Source organism: Sinocyclocheilus anshuiensis, unplaced genomic scaffold (assembly GCF_001515605.1).
Source record: "Sinocyclocheilus anshuiensis isolate Anshui unplaced genomic scaffold, SAMN03320099.WGS_v1.1 scaffold476, whole genome shotgun sequence".
Classification (NCBI taxonomy): domain Eukaryota; kingdom Metazoa; phylum Chordata; class Actinopteri; order Cypriniformes; family Cyprinidae; genus Sinocyclocheilus; species Sinocyclocheilus anshuiensis.
Window position 1 is genome coordinate 1193995 of NW_015554139.1, and position 21484 is coordinate 1215478.

Here is a 21484-nt window from a genome sequence, read left to right on the forward strand (position 1 = left end):
TAGAAGCTTTATTTGCATGACTGAAAATATCAACCTGAGATTGCTCCCAAGATTTACTTGATGAACCGACTTGCCTTGAAAGGGACTTTGGTGGTGGATGGTTGACAGGGCGTTGCTATGTGGTTACCAAGGTGTTCTGAGCTCACAGATGCTAGCCTTAGCAACCACTATAAAATTAATTCTCTGTCTTCTCAAACTGAGGTAATCGCAAGCAACATTTCTGGGGAACAAAATGTATCACTGGGATTTTTCTGCATCAATATCTCTGAACTAATCCACTGGCCACTCGACCTAAACCACTGGAGGAAGTGCTTCAGACCTGACAGGAAATTAAAATGGCATATCATCATATCATTTGCCACTCAGAGGGGCGTAAATGCTGATGAGCCCTAATTATGTAACTGTTTTTTCCCCATTACAGGAATGTATTTCCTTACTTCATTAGGAATTTCATTGCACTCAGCCAGCCATCTTGACACTGCAATGCCACTAGCAGCTATTTTCTATCTAGTCAAAATCATACCTCAAATCATCAATAAAAATTTTATAATAATTGCAGCTTCTTTAAATGAAATTACGGCTAAAACCTTTGACAGCAATAAGACAAGGCAGTGCCTTTATTAATAAGGCTTTTTTATATGAAAGGTGGGACTTCCATTCTGTCTCTGGTACTTCACTGTTTTAAATATCTAGTTGCCATAGAAACACTCATATGAGAAACCATTCAAAAGCTTAAAAATGAAACTTTCCACAAATGTCAGTCGCTTTACTTAAAAGTTACATGTTTAGCATTGTTAAAGGCTATTCTTCTTCTCTTAGTCATGTCTCCTCAGGAAGTTTCTTTCTGTCAGGCACAAGAGTAGGGCTGAGTTTACAGTAGCTCATGAATATTAATTATGGTGTTTGACAGTCTGATTGGCTAAAAGGTTTGTGTTTGTTCAGTCCACTGATGAACCAACAGGATGGTAATGGCTCCTGGTTTTATCATTGTTTTAGCTACATCTGACCACTTCAAAGCAAGTTTGAGATGTATCTGGCTTACTAATATAAGTCATGTTTGGTTTCGAAACAATACTAAATGATCAAAAACTAAGAATTTGTGTTAAATTATTTCACTACTCTTCAACAGTTTATGCAAATGTACTTTTTATACCACTGGATTTCAACTGAAAATAAGGTAGGATCAAGAGGTTGTCCTGAGGCGTACAGCTGGAAGCTTTATGGAAGTAAATATTCAGAGACGTATATTTGTGGTGCTTCCAGTATGGACGACCTCAAGCTGTCATGGCACGCTGTGACGTGACGCATTCAGGCTCTTGTGCAGACACGGTGTAAGGCAGAACGTAATACAAATTTGATTAAATCAGTCAGTTATAATTTATCCGGAAACTGAAACTGAATATTTAAAAAGAATAGACACGAATGATAATTATTTCATTTATCACATCAAACGGAAGCCTAACATCAAAACAACATCCAGATCTGAATAAAAGAGCGAGAGGCAAATTTCAGCAAGCTTTGTTCTCATGGTAACTGTTTCACAAGCAACTTTACAAAAGCAGTGAAGGATGCTGCTTGATTTGCAGTATTTTATACACTTTTTCCCCCTTTGCTAGACTTATTGAAGCGACAGTACAGTCCACACCAAAGATCCATAATAAAATCCAATAAGACATATATTAAACTCATTGCTGGGAACATTCTGGGTTCAATAAATGTGTAGCTCTGTCAACAATATCTGTGCAATAAAATGTTAGATCAAAGAAAATAATTTTACCTCATCCCTCAGTTTTTACAGTAAGACACTTCCACAAGTTACTTCCACAAAGGAAGTACACAGGTCTACACAGTATACATTACAATACACACAGAATGAACACTACCATATTGTACTTTATTGAATAATTTGTGTAAATGCTTTAACAGAGCTTAAAGGAGTAGTTCACCCAAAAATGAAAATTTGATGACAATTTACTCACCCTCGGGCCATCCAAGATGTAGATAGGTTTGTTGAAACAGATTTAGAGAAATTTACATCACTTGCTCACCAATGCATCCTCTGCAGTGAATGGGTGCCGTCAGAATGAAAGCTGATAAAAACATCACAATAATTCACAAGTAATCCACACGACTCCAGTCCATCAATTAACATCATGTGAAGTGAAAAGCTGTGTTTGTAAGGTAAAAAAATCCATTGTTAAGGTGTTTTAACTTTAAACTATCACTTCTGACCAAAATACAAGCCCATAGTTCATAACACTTCCTCCAGTGAAAAAGTCCATCCCCCTGTTGTCCTCTCACATCAAAATCCACCGACACATTTGTTTAATACTGTTTTGGACTGTTCTTTTGGACTGTTCTGCCCTGATTCAGCCAAGACTTTTTCACTGAAGAAAGCAATATTATAGATAGAAGACTCAACAGAAACAATAGAAGTTAAAAAAACATCTTAAATGATGGATTTGTTCGTTACAAACATGCAGCTGTTCAATTCACAAGGCATTAATTGATGGACTGGAGTCATGTGGATTACTTGTGGATTATTGTGATGTTTTAATCAGCTGTTTGGACTCTCATTCTGACGGCACCCATTCACTGCAGAGAATCCATTGGTGAGCAAGTGATGTAATGCTAAATTCATCCAAATCTCTCCTGATGAAGAAACAAACTCATCTACATCTTAGATGACCTGAGGTTGGGTACATTTTCATTTTTGGGTGAACTATTCCTTTATTGCAACACCATAACATTCCTTTAAAACGTGACGAGGTACCAAAACAGCGGTGAGAAAACACGACGTAACCTTGGTAAGCGTGCGCCGTGTTGTGATGTGTCGTCTACGTGCAGTCCAACCACTGTCTGCTTGTGTAAGGCTGAGAGTATAACAGTGAAGTAATGAAGGCAGTAAAACACAGAGAAAGAGATGTGGTGGGAGGATATGAGTGGGAGGTGGTGACAGGGGCATCATTATCCTAAACAAACCAGTGAGCGTGGGAGTGTGTGCGAGAGGGGGAGGAATAGAGAGAGAGTGTGTGTGTGTGTGTGTGTGTGTGTGAGTGAGTACGCACTCCCTCACGCCTCACTTTCAGATGAGAATGAGTACTCTCCACTGCAAAGCGCTTTGTGCATCCAAGGACACCATATACGAAGGCAGGCTATTTGCCCAGGCTCAACTATGAGTGCGTGACTATGTTTATGCAAGTGTGTGTATGTGAGAGAATGTGTGGTTTTTAATGTGAGAAATATTAGAAAAACAGCAAGGAATGAAGTGAGAGAGAGAAAAGCAGGAGCGCGTGTAGGCGGAAACCATTTACAGTCTGTCTCAAAGCGAACCCCCATGGCTCTCTTACTGAGAAAGACACACAGGACTGCAAATTGCCCACAAGAATTTAGTTCCACCTCACGGCGCAGGACATCTCCTATCCAAAACAGATGAAGCCGTTTGTCACTAAATGACACATCTTCCATTTCAGCTCAGCGTTCGGCAGAGTAAAGGAACCCCGTCATTATCGCTGGGGCGGTGGTCGGCGGTCGCAGTGGTGCTGCAGTGTATCTGCACTTATAATGGCCAGTTTATCATTTCAGAAAGTATGACGTGAAGCTCTGTCTGACTGAGCACAACTCGGTGGTATGTGTGTTTGAGCTGGGCCTGTTCTCACGAGCAGGTGGAGTCCTGTTGTTGACACGGGAGAGGATATAACCTTGAGCGATCCCTCTGGGAGAGACTCGACAGGAAAACTCAAATGAAGTTTGGGTGTGAGCCATGAGGCAAAAAAGAATTGTTCCCACTCTAATTTCTGGCTGGATAAGCTGCGTTTGAAGCCGCATAAACAATGCCGAACTAAATGTCACAGATTGACCTCTTGGCTCAAAATAAAGTATATAAACATCATTGGTTTGCATTAGGGATGTCAAAAGAAGTAGTGCTTTGGTACCAAGTTGATGCGGAATTAAAGAAAAAAAAAAAGTATCCAAAAAAGGAACGATAGCAGTGTTCCTGCAGTATTGGTAGTAAAATGTATAATCTCAATCGGATATCTGTAGGTTTTGCAGTGTAAATGTGCAGAATAAAACACACTTACCACTGTTTAATGTGTCATTAATGTTAAATCAAACAATAAATATTATGAAAATGACTCACTGCTTGTGGCTGGATAACTTTAGTTAATAAGCTACTATTAACAATCCAAGATATACACAAAGTTAGGCCTAAAGAAAAACAAAAAACTAATTTACAGCTCAGTTTAATTAAAGATCTGCTTCTCAGTCAAACTGGCACCATCAAAACCACATTATTAGTTTTAGATCTAATAACCATGCAGTGAAAACTATGCCAATTAAGTATATTACATTACTTAGTATTTATTTCTGTTTCACAGTGGTTTACTTGAATACTTGATACTGCCATTTACTGTACATAAATAATTATTTGTTAACTTGAGAAATATTTTGAAGGCTAAATTAAGGCTAACATTTTAATTAAATGTGTTAATATTTAAAAAGAATATTTTAACATTTAACATTTAGTATTTTATCAATTAATTAAAAAATGTAACTGAATTCTGTAAAATTTAATATAATATTATTTTTGCTGTGGTATAATAAATTGGTTTAGATAATCGTGAAATTTTTCTAATAATATTTATTATTTTGAATAAGCTTTTATTTTTATATTTTCACTTTATTTTAATTTTAGTATAAGTTTTAGTAATTTTGTTATGTGCTTTAAACATTTTCTATCTTTACAGTTTTAATTGTAGTAATTTTAGTACTTCAATTTAGTTTATTTCAGTTAGTTGCCAAGGCAACGTTTCTAATTTTTAAAAAGTTCTTTAAGCTGGTCACGCAATATTTATTTTAGCATTATTTCAAGTAACGAAAACTATTATTAATAGTTTTTGATTTAGTTAACAATAACAACACTGTTAGTCAGAAGCTCTAGAGCAGGGGTGGGCAAACTTGGCCCTTCCAGGCCACTTTCCTTCAGAGGTTAGCTCCAACCCCAATCAAACACACCTGAACCAGCTAATCATTGTCTTCAAGACTTCTAGAAGGCTACAGGCAGGTGAGTCTTATCAGGGTTGGATCAAATCTCTGCAGGAAAGTGGCCTGGAAGGGCCAAGTTTGCCCATCACTGCTCTAGAGCATGACATCACATCCTGTTGCCCATATTTGTTGCGGAGTCCAAAGTAATTTTGGTCCTGGAAGCCTAGTGTGTCCATAGCTTAACATTACTCCTGGATGTAACCTTCCTGCAGAGTTCAGCTGCTACTCTAATCACACACCTGAAATGGCTCATCAAGGTTTTTGGGTTCACTAGAAAATTATAGTCAGGTGTGTTAGCAGACTGAGAGCAGCTACTGTAGATCTCCAGGATTGAGCACTCCTGCTTTAATGCATAATGCAGGCACTTTTGTTCGAGTAATGAATGCATGCACACACACACACACACACACACAGACAGAGAGAGAGAGAGAAGCACACACTCGTCTCTTAATCAAAGCAGAATGACTCATTGTGACATTGCTGATGAACAATGGCACAGGTTCTCATAAACCACACCTGTCCATTATCTACATGTAACTGCATTTGAAAATGACAGTGCAAAACAGCCATCAGTCAAATACGTTTTTAGTTTTGTAACACACACACCATCTTAACTTATCTTTCATTTAAACAATGAATGTTTGAATTTCAGTTAAAAGCATAGTTCAAGTCAAGTCAAGTCAAGTCACCCAAAAATGAAAATTTGTCATGGTAATTTGCTGAAAATGAATGGTTACCATAGTGAATTTTTGTATAGGAGTGTCTTTCACACATCACAGATGATTTGTTGTGTGTATATGAAGTGTAACTCGAGAGGGCCACATTGTGTTGTATGTCCAGGGGGTCTGTGACTGAGGCTGAGACTCACTCTGTGATTCATTCTCAGTCAGAGAGAGAGAGAGTGGGATTCAAGTGCTAATACCTTTTGCGAGTTCAAATGAGAGGTGAAGTACACTGTCGATTGCGTTATACATAAGGGGGGAGTTTATCTCTCATAAAGACAGTCACCTGTTAAGTTATAGTGGGATTCAAGTGCTAATACCTTTTGCGAGTTCAAATGAGAGGTGAAGTACACTGTCGATTGCGTTATACATGAGGGGGGAGTTTATCTCTCATAAAGACAGTCACCTGTTAAGTTATTATTCATACTGAATGAATCAGTATGTTTGAATTAATCAGTTGAGCGAATGATTTAATGTCTCATTCATAAAGACTGTGGCTGCATACTTCTCTACTATATAGTGACGTAAAGCAGTGTGAAAAGAGTATTATGTCCGAATTCATAGTATTTAGAACATAGTAGGCAAAAAGTACCATACTAGATTTGGCAATATTCTGATGTGCACTTCCGATGAACACTTTACTATCCCAATTGGTTGAGTGAATAATTCAATGACTCATTCATAATATTAGCCACTTGTCACCATATACTGGAGTAACAATGTAACCTTCAGAAAGAGTCACTGAAAAATACCCACTACTAATATACCGTCTGTATTAGTAGACTGACAGTCTGTCTGAAAATCAACAAATATCTCAAACAAAAGTCAACTAGGGTCTAAATTTACTCAGGGCTCCTGATAGTGAGGTAAGAAGAAGATTCAGTACATGCCCAAAAGGGCTTGAAAGTTCAATAGACGATGGAGATCGTATCACGAATACAAAGTAGATTTCTCTGCCGTACCACTAGCAATCTCCATAAGCAACAAGCATCTTGAGGGTCAAGCATACACCCACTCTCACATCCTTGACAGAACAAAGAACCGACCAACAATTCTGACAGCCGCCCTGTAGCAGAAAGTGAAATGCTACTTCAAGACGTTATAGCCCTCGAACTAGATCTGCTTTTTAAACTGATCATAAATGATGCATCGGTGAGTTTCCCTGCAGCACGGCAGATGAATTCCCATCCACTGCCATCAGCCCTTTGACTTCATTTTCCACGCAAACTGGAGAAACTGAGCAAGTGAAACAAGGAATAATTTACACCAGTACATAAACTACGTCTGAAATGCTTCCGACTTAAAAAGGTTAAATATAAAAAGCTTTTCAGCAACAGATTCTGACAGTCGGGCCTAATGAAAGCAACATCAGCACTTTGCTGAGCATGTGGTTCCATTAGTGCGTGTTTTGTGGTGTCATGTCGGATCAAGCCACACAGTTTGCCTGTTCCCTTGAAGCTAAAACAGGAGTGCGAGACTCACCCAAGTCTTTAGATCCTTGGCTTTCACTGGCCAGCTCTCCCATTCTCACCAGAGCATCAAAATAGCCCTTTGCTGCAAACGTCACACCTGCAAAAGATGGAGGCAAGTGGAAAAATATGTCACAAACATTCTCATCTCTCATTACAGCAGTATATTCCATGATCAAAGGGCCCATCACGAGGATGGGACGGCTCTCAGCTGCGCAAGTCGGTGTCAGTCCAGCTGAGTAATGAGCAGCAAAAAAAGCTATAAGAGTGGATGAGTCTGTCGCACAACAGGAAACACAATCAGTTTTAGAGGAAACACATTTAGAACGAGTAAAGATAGCCCTCCTGTGACTATGGAAATTTGGCCCTTTTTTCTTTACCAGACCAGCCCATCTGTCTCCCTCACACAAACACACTGCTTTCCAATCCCATGCCTCATTACGGTTTTAAAATGTCAACTTCAGCGAAAAAGAATAAACAGAATATCATTATCTCCAAAACTCTATCTATCTATCTATCTATCTATCTTACTATTGCTTGGGGTCAGCAAGATTTACAAAATATAAAAATACAGCAAAAACAGCAATATTGTGGAATATTACTACAATTTAAAATAACGGTTTTCTGTTTTAATATATTTCAAAATATAATTTATCCCTGAAATGCTAAAGTTGAATTTTCAGCATCATTACCCCAGACTTCAGTGTCACATGATCTTTCAGAAATCATTGTAATATGCTGATTTGCTGTTGAAAATATTTTTCAAACACTATAAATGTAATTTAATAATTTTAATGTGTCTTTGCTGAATAAAGGTATTAATTTCTTTTAAAGGGCACCTATTATGCAAAATCCACTTTTACAAGGTGTTTGGACAGAAATGTGTGTTGGAATTGTGTCTTTTTTTTTTTTTAAATCTTCATAAAAGCAAACCAGACTAAAAAAACTAGGGGTTTGGATCCTGTAGCCCCACCCACCGCTAAAGACTGACAGGCGCGTATTACCGTATCCTCAGCTCTCAGTGTGTTGTGCCATGTCCGCCATTTTGTCTGCGTGCAATCGGCTGTGTCGCACCCATCGTTACAAAGCGGCTGTGAAAAACTATACAAGTAAATAAACGATTCAAACTACCATTCTGAGATATTCGGTTATCTCCCTTCTGGAGTCGGGCGGGAAGTTGCAGCTCATTTTAATGTAAGGGAACACACCCCTGAAACAGCACTTTTTAGACCCACCCCAAAAAGGACACTTTTCAACACGTTATAATAAACGATCTGTATGGTATTTTGAGCTGAAACTTCACAGGCACATCCAGGAAAGCCATAAGAATAATATTACATCTTGTAAAAAGGGACATAATAGGTGCCCTTTAAAAAGAAAAGAAAAAAATCTCTGTATTCTATGTATACATGTTGGACATCAAAATAAAATGGAATAAAATGAAATAAAAAAAGAAATAGGGCATCTGCTTTCTGAAGTTATTAAATGAAACAGGTGCTTGCAATGCAGACAGCTACATTAATCATAATGAAGCAATTCAGTTGTAGCCGTGTGTCCAGTGTACAAAGTGTGTCAAAATTGCTCCCTATTCCATTTATAGTGCATCCAAGGGAATCAGATAAGCAACTGAGTGAACGTGTGAGATTTGGAACAGCCAAACAACATATGCTGGTGATTTCCGTAGGACTGGTGGCACTCATTAATAAGTAGAGCAGTAAAGAGGCAAAGGTGGCCCACTCATACAGGGATCACCCGTATCTCTTGCCTCACAGATGTTTACTGAAATCAGCTGCTCGGACTCGCTTCATGACTGTCACTCTTGGCCTATGAACACAATACTGAGGAATTACACAGCCACTGCCACAAACTATAACTGCAAGCCAAGACACTGGTCTTCCCCCAAAACTTCCAACAAGAGCAGCTCAGGTACTGTTATGCAATGTACAGAAAGCGTGCCCCACACTGCACCATGGCTGAAATAATGCCTTTTCACCTCCTTCAGAGCGGAGAAAATGGATACCAGTCAGCTAGTCTTTAAGGAACTCATTCAGAAATCAATTGGGACCTTCATCTGAATCTACTGAGAGCCTGTGGAAAACCACCCTGTGCTTCTGGCATGGGCAGAAAGGCCACAAAAAAATCGGTTGAGCAAACAATTCATCAAGCAGACCAGCTGTGGCTCTGATTAAGTAAGGCAAAGCAGACTGTTGCACTAGGTGAGCCACTATGTGGATAGTGTTCAGGGCTTATTTACAAGAAAATTATTCAAAAATGTGCCTGACAGATGGTACCATCAACTCTGGGAACTCATATAGAGAGAGAGACAGAAGGCCCACTGTATTTATTTTTTTTTCATTGTTTGTTTCTTTGCTTCTTTCTTCCTATATGTTTCTAGGTTGGATAGGCCAGTAGAGGAACTCATATTTTTGCTGATATACTGATTTGACAGGAATCAAGAAGAGGCTAACACTGTAAAATAATTTTTCTTTGGTCAACTTTATTTTAAAAGTTGATTGAACTATAAAATGTAGAAAAGGTTTACATGACATAAAAGTCAACATTAATTTATGCAATTTAGTATTTAAATTAAAATATTAAAACTGAAATAAAAATAAAATGAAATATTACAGCAAGAACTTAAAACGTACACATTAATTTTTATTGAGAAGAAATAGATGTTTCAGCGATATGTAGTGTTTTTGATTATATTTTGTTGTAAAAGTTGTGTTATGTTTCAAGTCATCATTAGAGGGATTAGTGTTCAAAATTTTTACGTTTGTAGGGTTATAAAGCTTCTTTGAGTTTATAAAACTTTTTTCAGTTTGCTCAACAAACTGATACACAAGTTAAACTAAGTTAGACTAATCACTATTTCAATCCTCAGCTTCACCTAAAATGCAGGCTTAATGAACTTGAATACACAAATAAAAACATAATTTTTGAGTTTGTAGAACTTGTGTTTAGTAAAATTAAAGACCAACATTAATTGTGAATTTGATTAAAAAAATTTTTTTCCATAAGCTCAATAACTGTAAAAAGTCCTGAAGATGGTTGCATCAAGCTTTTGAATTTGCAACGTTCAGTTTTTTTTTTTTTTACAGTGGAATTACTTTTGTAAGTAGGATTTGGTGATTGAAAACTGGTTCTTATTCAAAATCTGGTGCATTATTAAAAAACAAAAACATGACTGTATGACTTATGAAGTTTAGTTCCATTAACGGTTCTTGAACGCCTACATTCATCTGTCAGTGTGGAACGGTATTAAACAAGATATTGAATCAACAGAGCCACAGCAAATTATTTTTTAGGTTGTTTGCAGACCAAACTGAATGTGAGAGAGAAATACTGTCACAAAATAATACAAACACAATGAATAGACAACTTGCACAATCCAATTATTTCACTGTCCTCAGTACTTAGTACAACATTCATATAGCATGACCAATGCAGTCTAATTCTCAAATGAATAACTTCTGAATGAATTCCATTAAACTGCCAGAAAAAAAAGCTTAAGGTTATGCAATTTCTCCATGTCTACACTCAATACTCTCTCTCACATGTAGTTCTTAAAAATGGCACCTTTTTTTTGTGTGCACTTGTTGGTGACCCAGTGGGCAGCACTGTGTTTCCCAAGACCAGAGACGCTGAGCTAGGCTCCAGTATTTGGAGCAGAATGGATGTATTCCATAGTTTGAATACGTTTCCTCAAAACTTGTTTATGGATTGTTAAGTGGAACGGGAATCCTTACAATTCTCATCCATATATGTAAGTCTCCTGCTTTGAAATTCTCTAATTTACTGAGAAAGAACCATGTCACAACACACTCCTCCTACTGCACTCATTCATCTTTCTGTGCCTGAGGCTCTAAAACAAATCAGCAAGAACAATACCAGTCAGAAATAATAAATGGGGGTAGAAAGCTTTGCTGACTTTGTGTCTGAGTGATTTAATTTCCTAAAACACAGGGTAGGGTGGTAAAGACATGGCCTGAGAGCAAAAGAGGATTACGATTTATTCTGGTGGGCTTAGTGGCCTAAGACCTCCCACCAGACATCAGTTTTCCTCAGTACAGGGTAGTCAATTATGGAATAAATCTCTTTTTCAACTCTGTGTCTTCCCTTTATGTCCTTTCAGCCATGTCTGGGTAAAAACCCATGCTCTTCTCTACCCCACTGCTGTATAATTTGCGCTACTACTCTATCTTGCTACCCATGGACAGCAGTCTGGCAGCATATGGACCCCTGTGTGCAGTTAGCCCCTTTTTGAGGATAAGAGTCTTTCCAATCTGCCTTTAATGCTCAAGAGTTTGAAGGGCAGGCTGTCTCACAGATTTTACATAATACTCCAAGTAGGTTGGGCGCTGGGATTTATGGGTAGCCCCTGTTTCCTTTGTGACTCTCTAAAGGAATATTGTGAATTCAATAAGGGTAAGCTCAGTTAACGGGATTTGTACATTGTAAAAAATGTTTGGAATCTTTACAGAAAAAAAAGAAAGACTGTAAAAATGCTACAGTAGAAACCTGTTAATTAGTTAACTAAATTATCTTACCATATACAATTACTTTAAGTGGTCACATTATATGTAATTTTACTATAAGATACTGTCAAATTTAAGGTTTTTGGAAGTAAATACTATAATTTGCCATATAATTTACAGTGAAGTAAAAAGACATTCCCAGAAGTTCCGTGTGACATGTAATATGCACATATTTTATACAAATATATTTTCTTCTGACTTTTGTCAACATTACAGTATTTAGTGAAGCTGTGGTTTAAGTAGATGGGTACACTATATTAACATTATGAGAACCATAATGTTAATATAGTGTACCTATCTACTTGAACCACAGAAGTTGTAAAATATTCAGAAATATAGTAAGACTGGAAACATTGTCACAGTATTTTTTATGATGAAATTTGCTGTAAAAATGTACTGTGCCTATAAAATCTAAATATAGTGAACCAAAATATTTTTTTGACTGTAAATTTCGCCATTTTGTCTGCGTGCAATCGGCTGTGTCGCGTCCATCGTTACAAAGCGGCTGTGAAAAACTATACAAGTAAATAAACGATTCAAACTACCATTCTGAGATATTCGGTTATCTCCCTTCTGGAGTCGGGCGGGAAGTTGCAGCTCATTTTAATGTAAGGGAACACACCCCTGAAACAGCACTTTTTAGACCCACCCCAAAAAGGACACTTTTCAACACGTTATAATAAACGATCTGTATGGTATTTTGAGCTGAAACTTCACAGGCACATCCAGGAAAGCCATAAGAATAATATTACATCTTGTAAAAAGGGACATAATAGGTGCCCTTTAAAAAGAAAAGAAAAAAATCTCTGTATTCTATGTATACATGTTGGACATCAAAATAAAATGGAATAAAATGAAATAAAAAAAGAAATAGGGCATCTGCTTTCTGAAGTTATTAAATGAAACAGGTGCTTGCAATGCAGACAGCTACATTAATCATAATGAAGCAATTCAGTTGTAGCCGTGTGTCCAGTGTACAAAGTGTGTCAAAATTGCTCCCTATTCCATTTATAGTGCATCCAAGGGAATCAGATAAGCAACTGAGTGAACGTGTGAGATTTGGAACAGCCAAACAACATATGCTGGTGATTTCCGTAGGACTGGTGGCACTCATTAATAAGTAGAGCAGTAAAGAGGCAAAGGTGGCCCACTCATACAGGGATCACCCGTATCTCTTGCCTCACAGATGTTTACTGAAATCAGCTGCTCGGACTCGCTTCATGACTGTCACTCTTGGCCTATGAACACAATACTGAGGAATTACACAGCCACTGCCACAAACTATAACTGCAAGCCAAGACACTGGTCTTCCCCCAAAACTTCCAACAAGAGCAGCTCAGGTACTGTTATGCAATGTACAGAAAGCGTGCCCCACACTGCACCATGGCTGAAATAATGCCTTTTCACCTCCTTCAGAGCGGAGAAAATGGATACCAGTCAGCTAGTCTTTAAGGAACTCATTCAGAAATCAATTGGGACCTTCATCTGAATCTACTGAGAGCCTGTGGAAAACCACCCTGTGCTTCTGGCATGGGCAGAAAGGCCACAAAAAAATCGGTTGAGCAAACAATTCATCAAGCAGACCAGCTGTGGCTCTGATTAAGTAAGGCAAAGCAGACTGTTGCACTAGGTGAGCCACTATGTGGATAGTGTTCAGGGCTTATTTACAAGAAAATTATTCAAAAATGTGCCTGACAGATGGTACCATCAACTCTGGGAACTCATATAGAGAGAGAGACAGAAGGCCCACTGTATTTATTTTTTTTTCATTGTTTGTTTCTTTGCTTCTTTCTTCCTATATGTTTCTAGGTTGGATAGGCCAGTAGAGGAACTCATATTTTTGCTGATATACTGATTTGACAGGAATCAAGAAGAGGCTAACACTGTAAAATAATTTTTCTTTGGTCAACTTTATTTTAAAAGTTGATTGAACTATAAAATGTAGAAAAGGTTTACATGACATAAAAGTCAACATTAATTTATGCAATTTAGTATTTAAATTAAAATATTAAAACTGAAATAAAAATAAAATGAAATATTACAGCAAGAACTTAAAACGTACACATTAATTTTTATTGAGAAGAAATAGATGTTTCAGCGATATGTAGTGTTTTTGATTATATTTTGTTGTAAAAGTTGTGTTATGTTTCAAGTCATCATTAGAGGGATTAGTGTTCAAAATTTTTACGTTTGTAGGGTTATAAAGCTTCTTTGAGTTTATAAAACTTTTTTCAGTTTGCTCAACAAACTGATACACAAGTTAAACTAAGTTAGACTAATCACTATTTCAATCCTCAGCTTCACCTAAAATGCAGGCTTAATGAACTTGAATACACAAATAAAAACATAATTTTTGAGTTTGTAGAACTTGTGTTTAGTAAAATTAAAGACCAACATTAATTGTGAATTTGATTAAAAAAATTTTTTTCCATAAGCTCAATAACTGTAAAAAGTCCTGAAGATGGTTGCATCAAGCTTTTGAATTTGCAACGTTCAGTTTTTTTTTTTTTTACAGTGGAATTACTTTTGTAAGTAGGATTTGGTGATTGAAAACTGGTTCTTATTCAAAATCTGGTGCATTATTAAAAAACAAAAACATGACTGTATGACTTATGAAGTTTAGTTCCATTAACGGTTCTTGAACGCCTACATTCATCTGTCAGTGTGGAACGGTATTAAACAAGATATTGAATCAACAGAGCCACAGCAAATTATTTTTTAGGTTGTTTGCAGACCAAACTGAATGTGAGAGAGAAATACTGTCACAAAATAATACAAACACAATGAATAGACAACTTGCACAATCCAATTATTTCACTGTCCTCAGTACTTAGTACAACATTCATATAGCATGACCAATGCAGTCTAATTCTCAAATGAATAACTTCTGAATGAATTCCATTAAACTGCCAGAAAAAAAAGCTTAAGGTTATGCAATTTCTCCATGTCTACACTCAATACTCTCTCTCACATGTAGTTCTTAAAAATGGCACCTTTTTTTTGTGTGCACTTGTTGGTGACCCAGTGGGCAGCACTGTGTTTCCCAAGACCAGAGACGCTGAGCTAGGCTCCAGTATTTGGAGCAGAATGGATGTATTCCATAGTTTGAATACGTTTCCTCAAAACTTGTTTATGGATTGTTAAGTGGAACGGGAATCCTTACAATTCTCATCCATATATGTAAGTCTCCTGCTTTGAAATTCTCTAATTTACTGAGAAAGAACCATGTCACAACACACTCCTCCTACTGCACTCATTCATCTTTCTGTGCCTGAGGCTCTAAAACAAATCAGCAAGAACAATACCAGTCAGAAATAATAAATGGGGGTAGAAAGCTTTGCTGACTTTGTGTCTGAGTGATTTAATTTCCTAAAACACGAGGTAGGGTGGTAAAGACATGGCCTGAGAGCAAAAGAGGATTACGATTTATTCTGGTGGGCTTAGTGGCCTAAGACCTCCCACCAGACATCAGTTTTCCTCAGTACAGGGTAGTCAATTATGGAATAAATCTCTTTTTCAACTCTGTGTCTTCCCTTTATGTCCTTTCAGCCATGTCTGGGTAAAAACCCATGCTCTTCTCTACCCCACTGCTGTATAATTTGCGCTACTACTCTATCTTGCTACCCATGGACAGCAGTCTGGCAGCATATGGACCCCTGTGTGCAGTCGGCCACATTTTGAGGATAAGAGTCTTTCACCACCTCAGCCAATCGGCCTTTAATGCTCAAGAGTTTGAAGGGCAATCTGGCTCACAGATTTTACATAAATCCCCAAGTCGGTTGGGCGCGGATTTATGGGTAGCCCCAACGTTTCCTTTGTGACTCTCTAAAGGAATATTGTGAATTCAATAAGGGTAAGCTCAGTTAACGGGATTTGTACATTGTAAAAAATGTTTGGAATCTTTACAGAAAAAAAAGAAAGACTGTAAAAATGCTACAGTAGAAACCTGTTAATTAGTTAACTAAATTATCTTACCATATACAATTACTTTAAGTGGTCACATTATATGTAATTTTACTATAAGATACTGTCAAATTTAAGGTTTTTGGAAGTAAATACTATAATTTGCCATATAATTTACAGTGAAGTAAAAAGACATTCCCAGAAGTTCCGTGTGACATGTAATATGCACATATTTTATACAAATATATTTTCTTCTGACTTTTGTCAACATTACAGTATTTAGTGAAGCTGTGGTTTAAGTAGATGGGTACACTATATTAACATTATGAGAACCATAATGTTAATATAGTGTACCTATCTACTTGAACCACAGAAGTTGTAAAATATTCAGAAATATAGTAAGACTGGAAACATTGTCACAGTATTTTTTATGATGAAATTTGCTGTAAAAATGTACTGTGCCTATAAAATCTAAATATAGTGAACCAAAATATTTTTTTGACTGTAAATTTAACAGGATATCACAAAAAATTACTTTGACGTGTCCTTGTTTAATTTAAAAAAAGCAAAAATTGAGGTTACAGTGAGGTACTAAAATGGATATTTGAGCTATACAATATATTTGAGCTGTAAAACTGTTTACATTGTTTTTACAGTTATTTCGTGTTTCTGGCATTGCATTGTCACGACAGCAATGTTGTAAAATTCACACTAAAAGAATGTTAACACATATCATTTACATCTTGTGGCTATACTATTGAAACAGTGAGTATTTTAACCAGAGTTCAATCATGACAACTCTCGGAACATTTTAGCACGGTGATGAATATGACAATGTTAATGTATTTGGTCTTGGTGTAACAGATCTGCTACGCTGCTGCTGAATTGCTGCTGCTGTTGGTTATTGCTGTAGTTGTAGATTATTGCTGCTGCTGCAAGCAAGTACAGGAACTTTATTGTAGTTAACTAAAACAGAAAAATAAAACGAAAAAAAAAAAGCACACTAAAGAATCCAAAATACTAAAAATGACAAATACTCACAATAAAATTACTTAACTAAAATAAAAAATAAAAATATAAAATTAAACTTTAAAATATCAGTATTAATAAACCATAATACTCAATGATCTCAATGATACAAAAATACCACTGATTTGATCGTTTATAGATTGTCCCCTTTCACTTCCATTGTAAGCACCTCACTGACACTAGATTTCCACCTTTAGAAGTAGGGGATAAAGCATGGCTAGCTGTGCATTAAAAGATTTTAATGCATGACGTGGAGACATAGAACCACCTGATGTGAAGCGGAGGCCTCCGCGGAGTGCATTAAAATCATTTAATGCCCAGCTAGCCATGCATTATCCTGCTTATACCATGGTCATTTAACAGCATTAACAAGTTAAAGCTGCAATATTTGTCCGGAAGTAGTGTTGTCAAAAGACCCGGTATTTCGGTACCAAGTCGGTACTAAAAAAAATGAAAACGTTACAGTACCAGGTTTTCTTAAGTACCGGTGGTACCGAGTACCCGGTCAACCCGGTTCTTGATGCGCTATCCGAAAGCCATCCTCTTCCAGTTTTGCCAAGTCCACGGTTTTCCCGCGGAATTGGGCTGCTTTAACACTGTTGCCGCGGGTTGAAAAACGACCCCACTAACATGATATTTAGTTTTCACTGGTATTGGTACCGAATACTGAAATTTTGGTACCGTGCCAACACTATCCGGAAGGGTAAAAATTATGGTTATTTTTGTCAGTCACGGCTCATTAGAGCTAGTATTGTGCCTGCTGTAAATCAGACACAGAGATGAAATAGTGCAGTAAGACCACATTTATTTGAATTAATTAAGAGAGAGAGAGAGAGAAAGAGAGAGGGACGTAAGTTGCATGTGTGCATTACCTGCACGTCTCTTTCTACAAACAGTGAAGCTGTGAGTTTGATTATTTCAAAAACAGCGATTTTACCTCTTCGTTGCTGATGAATATAATGTAGCGATCAAGTATCTAAGCTATTTGGTTAATTAAAGGGCAGCGTTGACAAGTTTTTGTGCTCCTGAATGTTTCTGTGTGTGTGCACAGTGCGATCTCCGATCTCTCTCTCCTTCTCTCTCTGTGTGTGTGTGCAACAATGAATGCAGCGGATTAATATAGGTGACTAAACTGACCTGGAAATACCTGTGCATTAAACAGTTTTAATGCATACTTGCCAGCCAATCAGAATAGAGTATTCAGACAGACTGTGCTATAAAGAAAAAGATGGGATATTCCTTTAAGTTGTATTCTTGCAAATCACCCTAAAGGTTTTACGGCCACTGTCGGCCCAAGGCTGCCGGAGCAAGATTACATTTGCCAATGTGAACGCAGACATCAATGGGCAATTGTCTGGCTTTCATCAGTCACCTACCGCACAAAGCCTTCAAAGTTGTCTGATTGTTCCACTGTCTAATGGCTAAATATCAAATCATCAGTGAGGCTGGGCACATTATCTCCTCTGTGAATGCCCTCATCAGCTGAGCTTTTGTGTTTGACCCATCTGAGCTCAGGAGGTGTGTCGGGCTGTGTGCGAGTTGATAAGGCTGTGTGGCCATCTGAATGACAGGATGACAAATATTGTCATCATCTTCAAATGAAGTGGCATTAAAGGTGGATGGGAAGGCGTGGAAGGTTTGGACAGCTGCCTGAGTGCGGATGAAACAGGGGACGTCTGGAGATGTGATGTGAGGGTACTTACAGGAGAGAGCCTTCTCGTAGTTCTTTCCCATGGCAATGAAATTCCGCAAACAGGGATTGAACTGTTCCATGATGGTCTGCAAGAGAGGGAAATATTTGTTTTTAAGGCAGAATTGCAACATGTTAAGTGTGCATGGGTTATCCACAGGCCCATATAAAATCCTCAAACTAAGGATGCACCAATTTTAAAAGGCTAAAGGGCTAACCAATACCAATAAACCTATAATTATCACCAATGGCCAATAAGCTAATGTTAAAATTCCTTACTATTTTGTCTAAATAAAAGTGAAATAAATGCTAAAGAGTAAAAACATTATTTGTAAATGCTACAAGTTCATTTAGGCATCACAACATTAGAGAACTTAAATTTTCCTTGATCTTTTGACATATCGTATACAGTAGTTGTCAAAAGATTGGAAACACTGTGCTTTTTAAATGTCTTTATATCAGTCTCTTATGTGCGCACCAAGGCTGCATTTATGTTTAAAAAAAAAAATAGAGTAAAAATACTAATATCGAAAAATATGATTACAATTTGAAAGAATTGTTTTCTATTGTAATATATTTTAAAATGTAATTTATTCCTGTGATGCAAAGCTGAATTTTCAGCAGCTATTATTCCAGTTTTCAGTGTCTCATGATCCTTCAGAAATCATTCTAATATGCTGATTTAATAAATAAATAAATAAATATAAATATATAATTAATTATAAAATATAAATATATTAAAAAACATTTAAATAACCATTATTGGACATAGTCTGCCATCTATACTGACACAGTCCTCACAAAAAAGACAAATAAAAATAGAAAGGAAAAGAAAAGAAAAAGAAATAGAAAAATAAAAAGAACAGAGCAGGCAATTTGTAATATGGCAGCAAATTGACAGTCTACATATATATACAAACAACGTCAGCAGATACCACCTGTGGCTGGTTATTAAAGGCAACTGATAGCATTTACCGCCTGCTAAAAAGACTAGATCATGCATGAATTTCAATGATGGTTTAGTGCCTTCTATAGTTAAAGGGTTAGTTCACCCAAAAATGAAGATTCTGTCATTAATTACTCACCCTCATGTCGTTTCAAACCCGTAAGACCTTCGTTCATCTTCGGAACACAAATTAAGATAGTTTTGTTACTAGTATAAGTCGTTATTTTTTTTTCTTTTGCGCACAAAGTATTCTCGTAGCTTCGTATAATTGCGGTTGAACCACTGATGTCACATGGATTATTTTACAGATCTCCTTGCTATGTTTCTGGACTTGGGAACATTTCAGTTGCGTTGCTGTCTATGCATGGTCAGACAGCTCTCAGATTCCATCCAAAACATCTTAATTTGTGTTCCGAAGATGAACGAAGGTCTTACGGGTTTGAAACGACATGAGGGTGAGTAATTAATGAGAGAATTTTCATTTTTTGGGTGAACTATCCCTTTAAGCTAGTTGACCAAGGACCTCCAGCACAAAACATCTAAAACATAACATATGAGGCAGCAGGGGCTGTGCATCCGCACACCCAAACATACCAAAGATACTTCCATTTTCCCTTATGCAAAAACTGTCCACAGCATCATCCCTCATTCACACCACCAATCATTCCATGTTGTGTTAAACTGTGTGTGATTATTCTTGTGGGAGGGAAGCAGACACTCATTCTGGGGGTGGGCAAAGAGATTTTACATTTTGTTCAGGGCTTTGAGGCTGTTTAAGAGGATGCAAGGAAGTAAAAGAGATAGAAAGTGAGCATATGTTAAGAGTTAATGAACATATTTTGCTCTGAAGTGCTAGTTTGTGGGCTTGTTAAACTGCCAGGAAGTGTATACAGTGCGTTTTAAGGAAGGGCTGGGATGTCTGGTGTTTCTGAGAGGGCACATATGAAGGGAGGGCAAATTGTCTCGAAGCTCCGTTCCTAGTGCAACCAAAATAAACACTTTACCGCCTCACCATGCTGTAATCCTTCAGTGATGCTCACTCGAGCGGGCATATGTCATAGCACCTGGAACACCCTGATCCACTTCCCCTTCAGGGCTTCCTCCAATTAGAGCAGCCATAGTCTGCCAGGGCCTTAGGGTTAACAAAGGCCTGAAGCTGACAGCACAACACCACCGAACCCTGCTTTCTTCCTCCAAAATTCACCATGAATAACTACAATAAGAAAATACCATCTAACGTTAAACTTATACAGCAGCCATATACAGCATCCCATACAGCAGCCTTTAACACCTCACAGTACGAATGGAGCGATTACCGGTTTCAAGTTATACCGCGATTTGAAAATTTCACGGTTTCAAAACCACTAACATTTTCCATTATACCGTTCTTGCGGTATGCGCTGTTTTTCCATGTCTTCTCAAAGACTGAAAGTGTAGGAATCCCTCAGGTTGAGTGCAGTGTAGAGAGTAACATGACCCTCCATGTTGGTGCGAGCGAGCGGTCAGACCGTCACGTGTGTGTAGGACGGCCGAACTTAAGGAGTTTCCCCTGGAACTTACGCGATCAGCAACCGGCCATTTTTTGTTTTATTGCAGCCGATCTCTGTTCTGGACTTACACAAACTGCATTGCAATGCAATCATTTTCCAAAATGTAATTTATGTGAAAATATGAAGTCTAAGCCCGTTAATAGAGGCCAGAGACACTGAAGACGGACGCAAAGAGAAAAATACTGTAGCAGGCAGATCACTCACTGTTCATGATGCACGAACTATTGGGAGAAAATCCTAAATATTGATTTGGGGGTTTATATGAACATGTTTCTGAGGGGAACTGACGGTCTTCAGAAAAGTTTACGTGGTATTTTCTTTTAATCTCGTCTCTGTATAGTTCATATTAAAGCAGTGTTTCAGCAGTGCTGCTTTGTTTAACCAAGCGGTAACCAAGGAAACACTGTATCTGGTGTTGCAGAAGCGCCTCCTGCTGTCAGAGAGTGAATCTGCATCTCATTCAGAGCTTCTGCTGTTTGTTTCATTCAGGCATGAATAGGGATGTAACGATTAACCGCGAGCCGGTTGAAATTGATTCAAATATGTGACGATTCAAATCGGTTGAGATGCTAAACAAATCGCGATTCATTT

At 37.6% G+C, this 21484-nt stretch overlaps 1 protein-coding gene across 6 annotated transcripts in view; it reads right to left on the reverse strand.

Moving 5' to 3' along the window:
• The window catches only part of LOC107670476 (brain-specific angiogenesis inhibitor 1-associated protein 2-like), a 126270-nt gene that overhangs the window by 68532 nt on the left and 36254 nt on the right, over positions 1-21484 (reverse strand). For all 6 annotated transcript variants that reach the window (XM_016463083.1, XM_016463080.1, XM_016463081.1 and 3 more), the window contains exons 2-3: positions 18411-18486; positions 7251-7337 (exon numbers count right to left, since the gene is read on the reverse strand). In XM_016463083.1, the coding sequence (XP_016318569.1) occupies positions 7251-7337; positions 18411-18486 (163 nt within the window). The remainder of the gene's footprint in view (positions 1-7250; positions 7338-18410; positions 18487-21484) is intronic.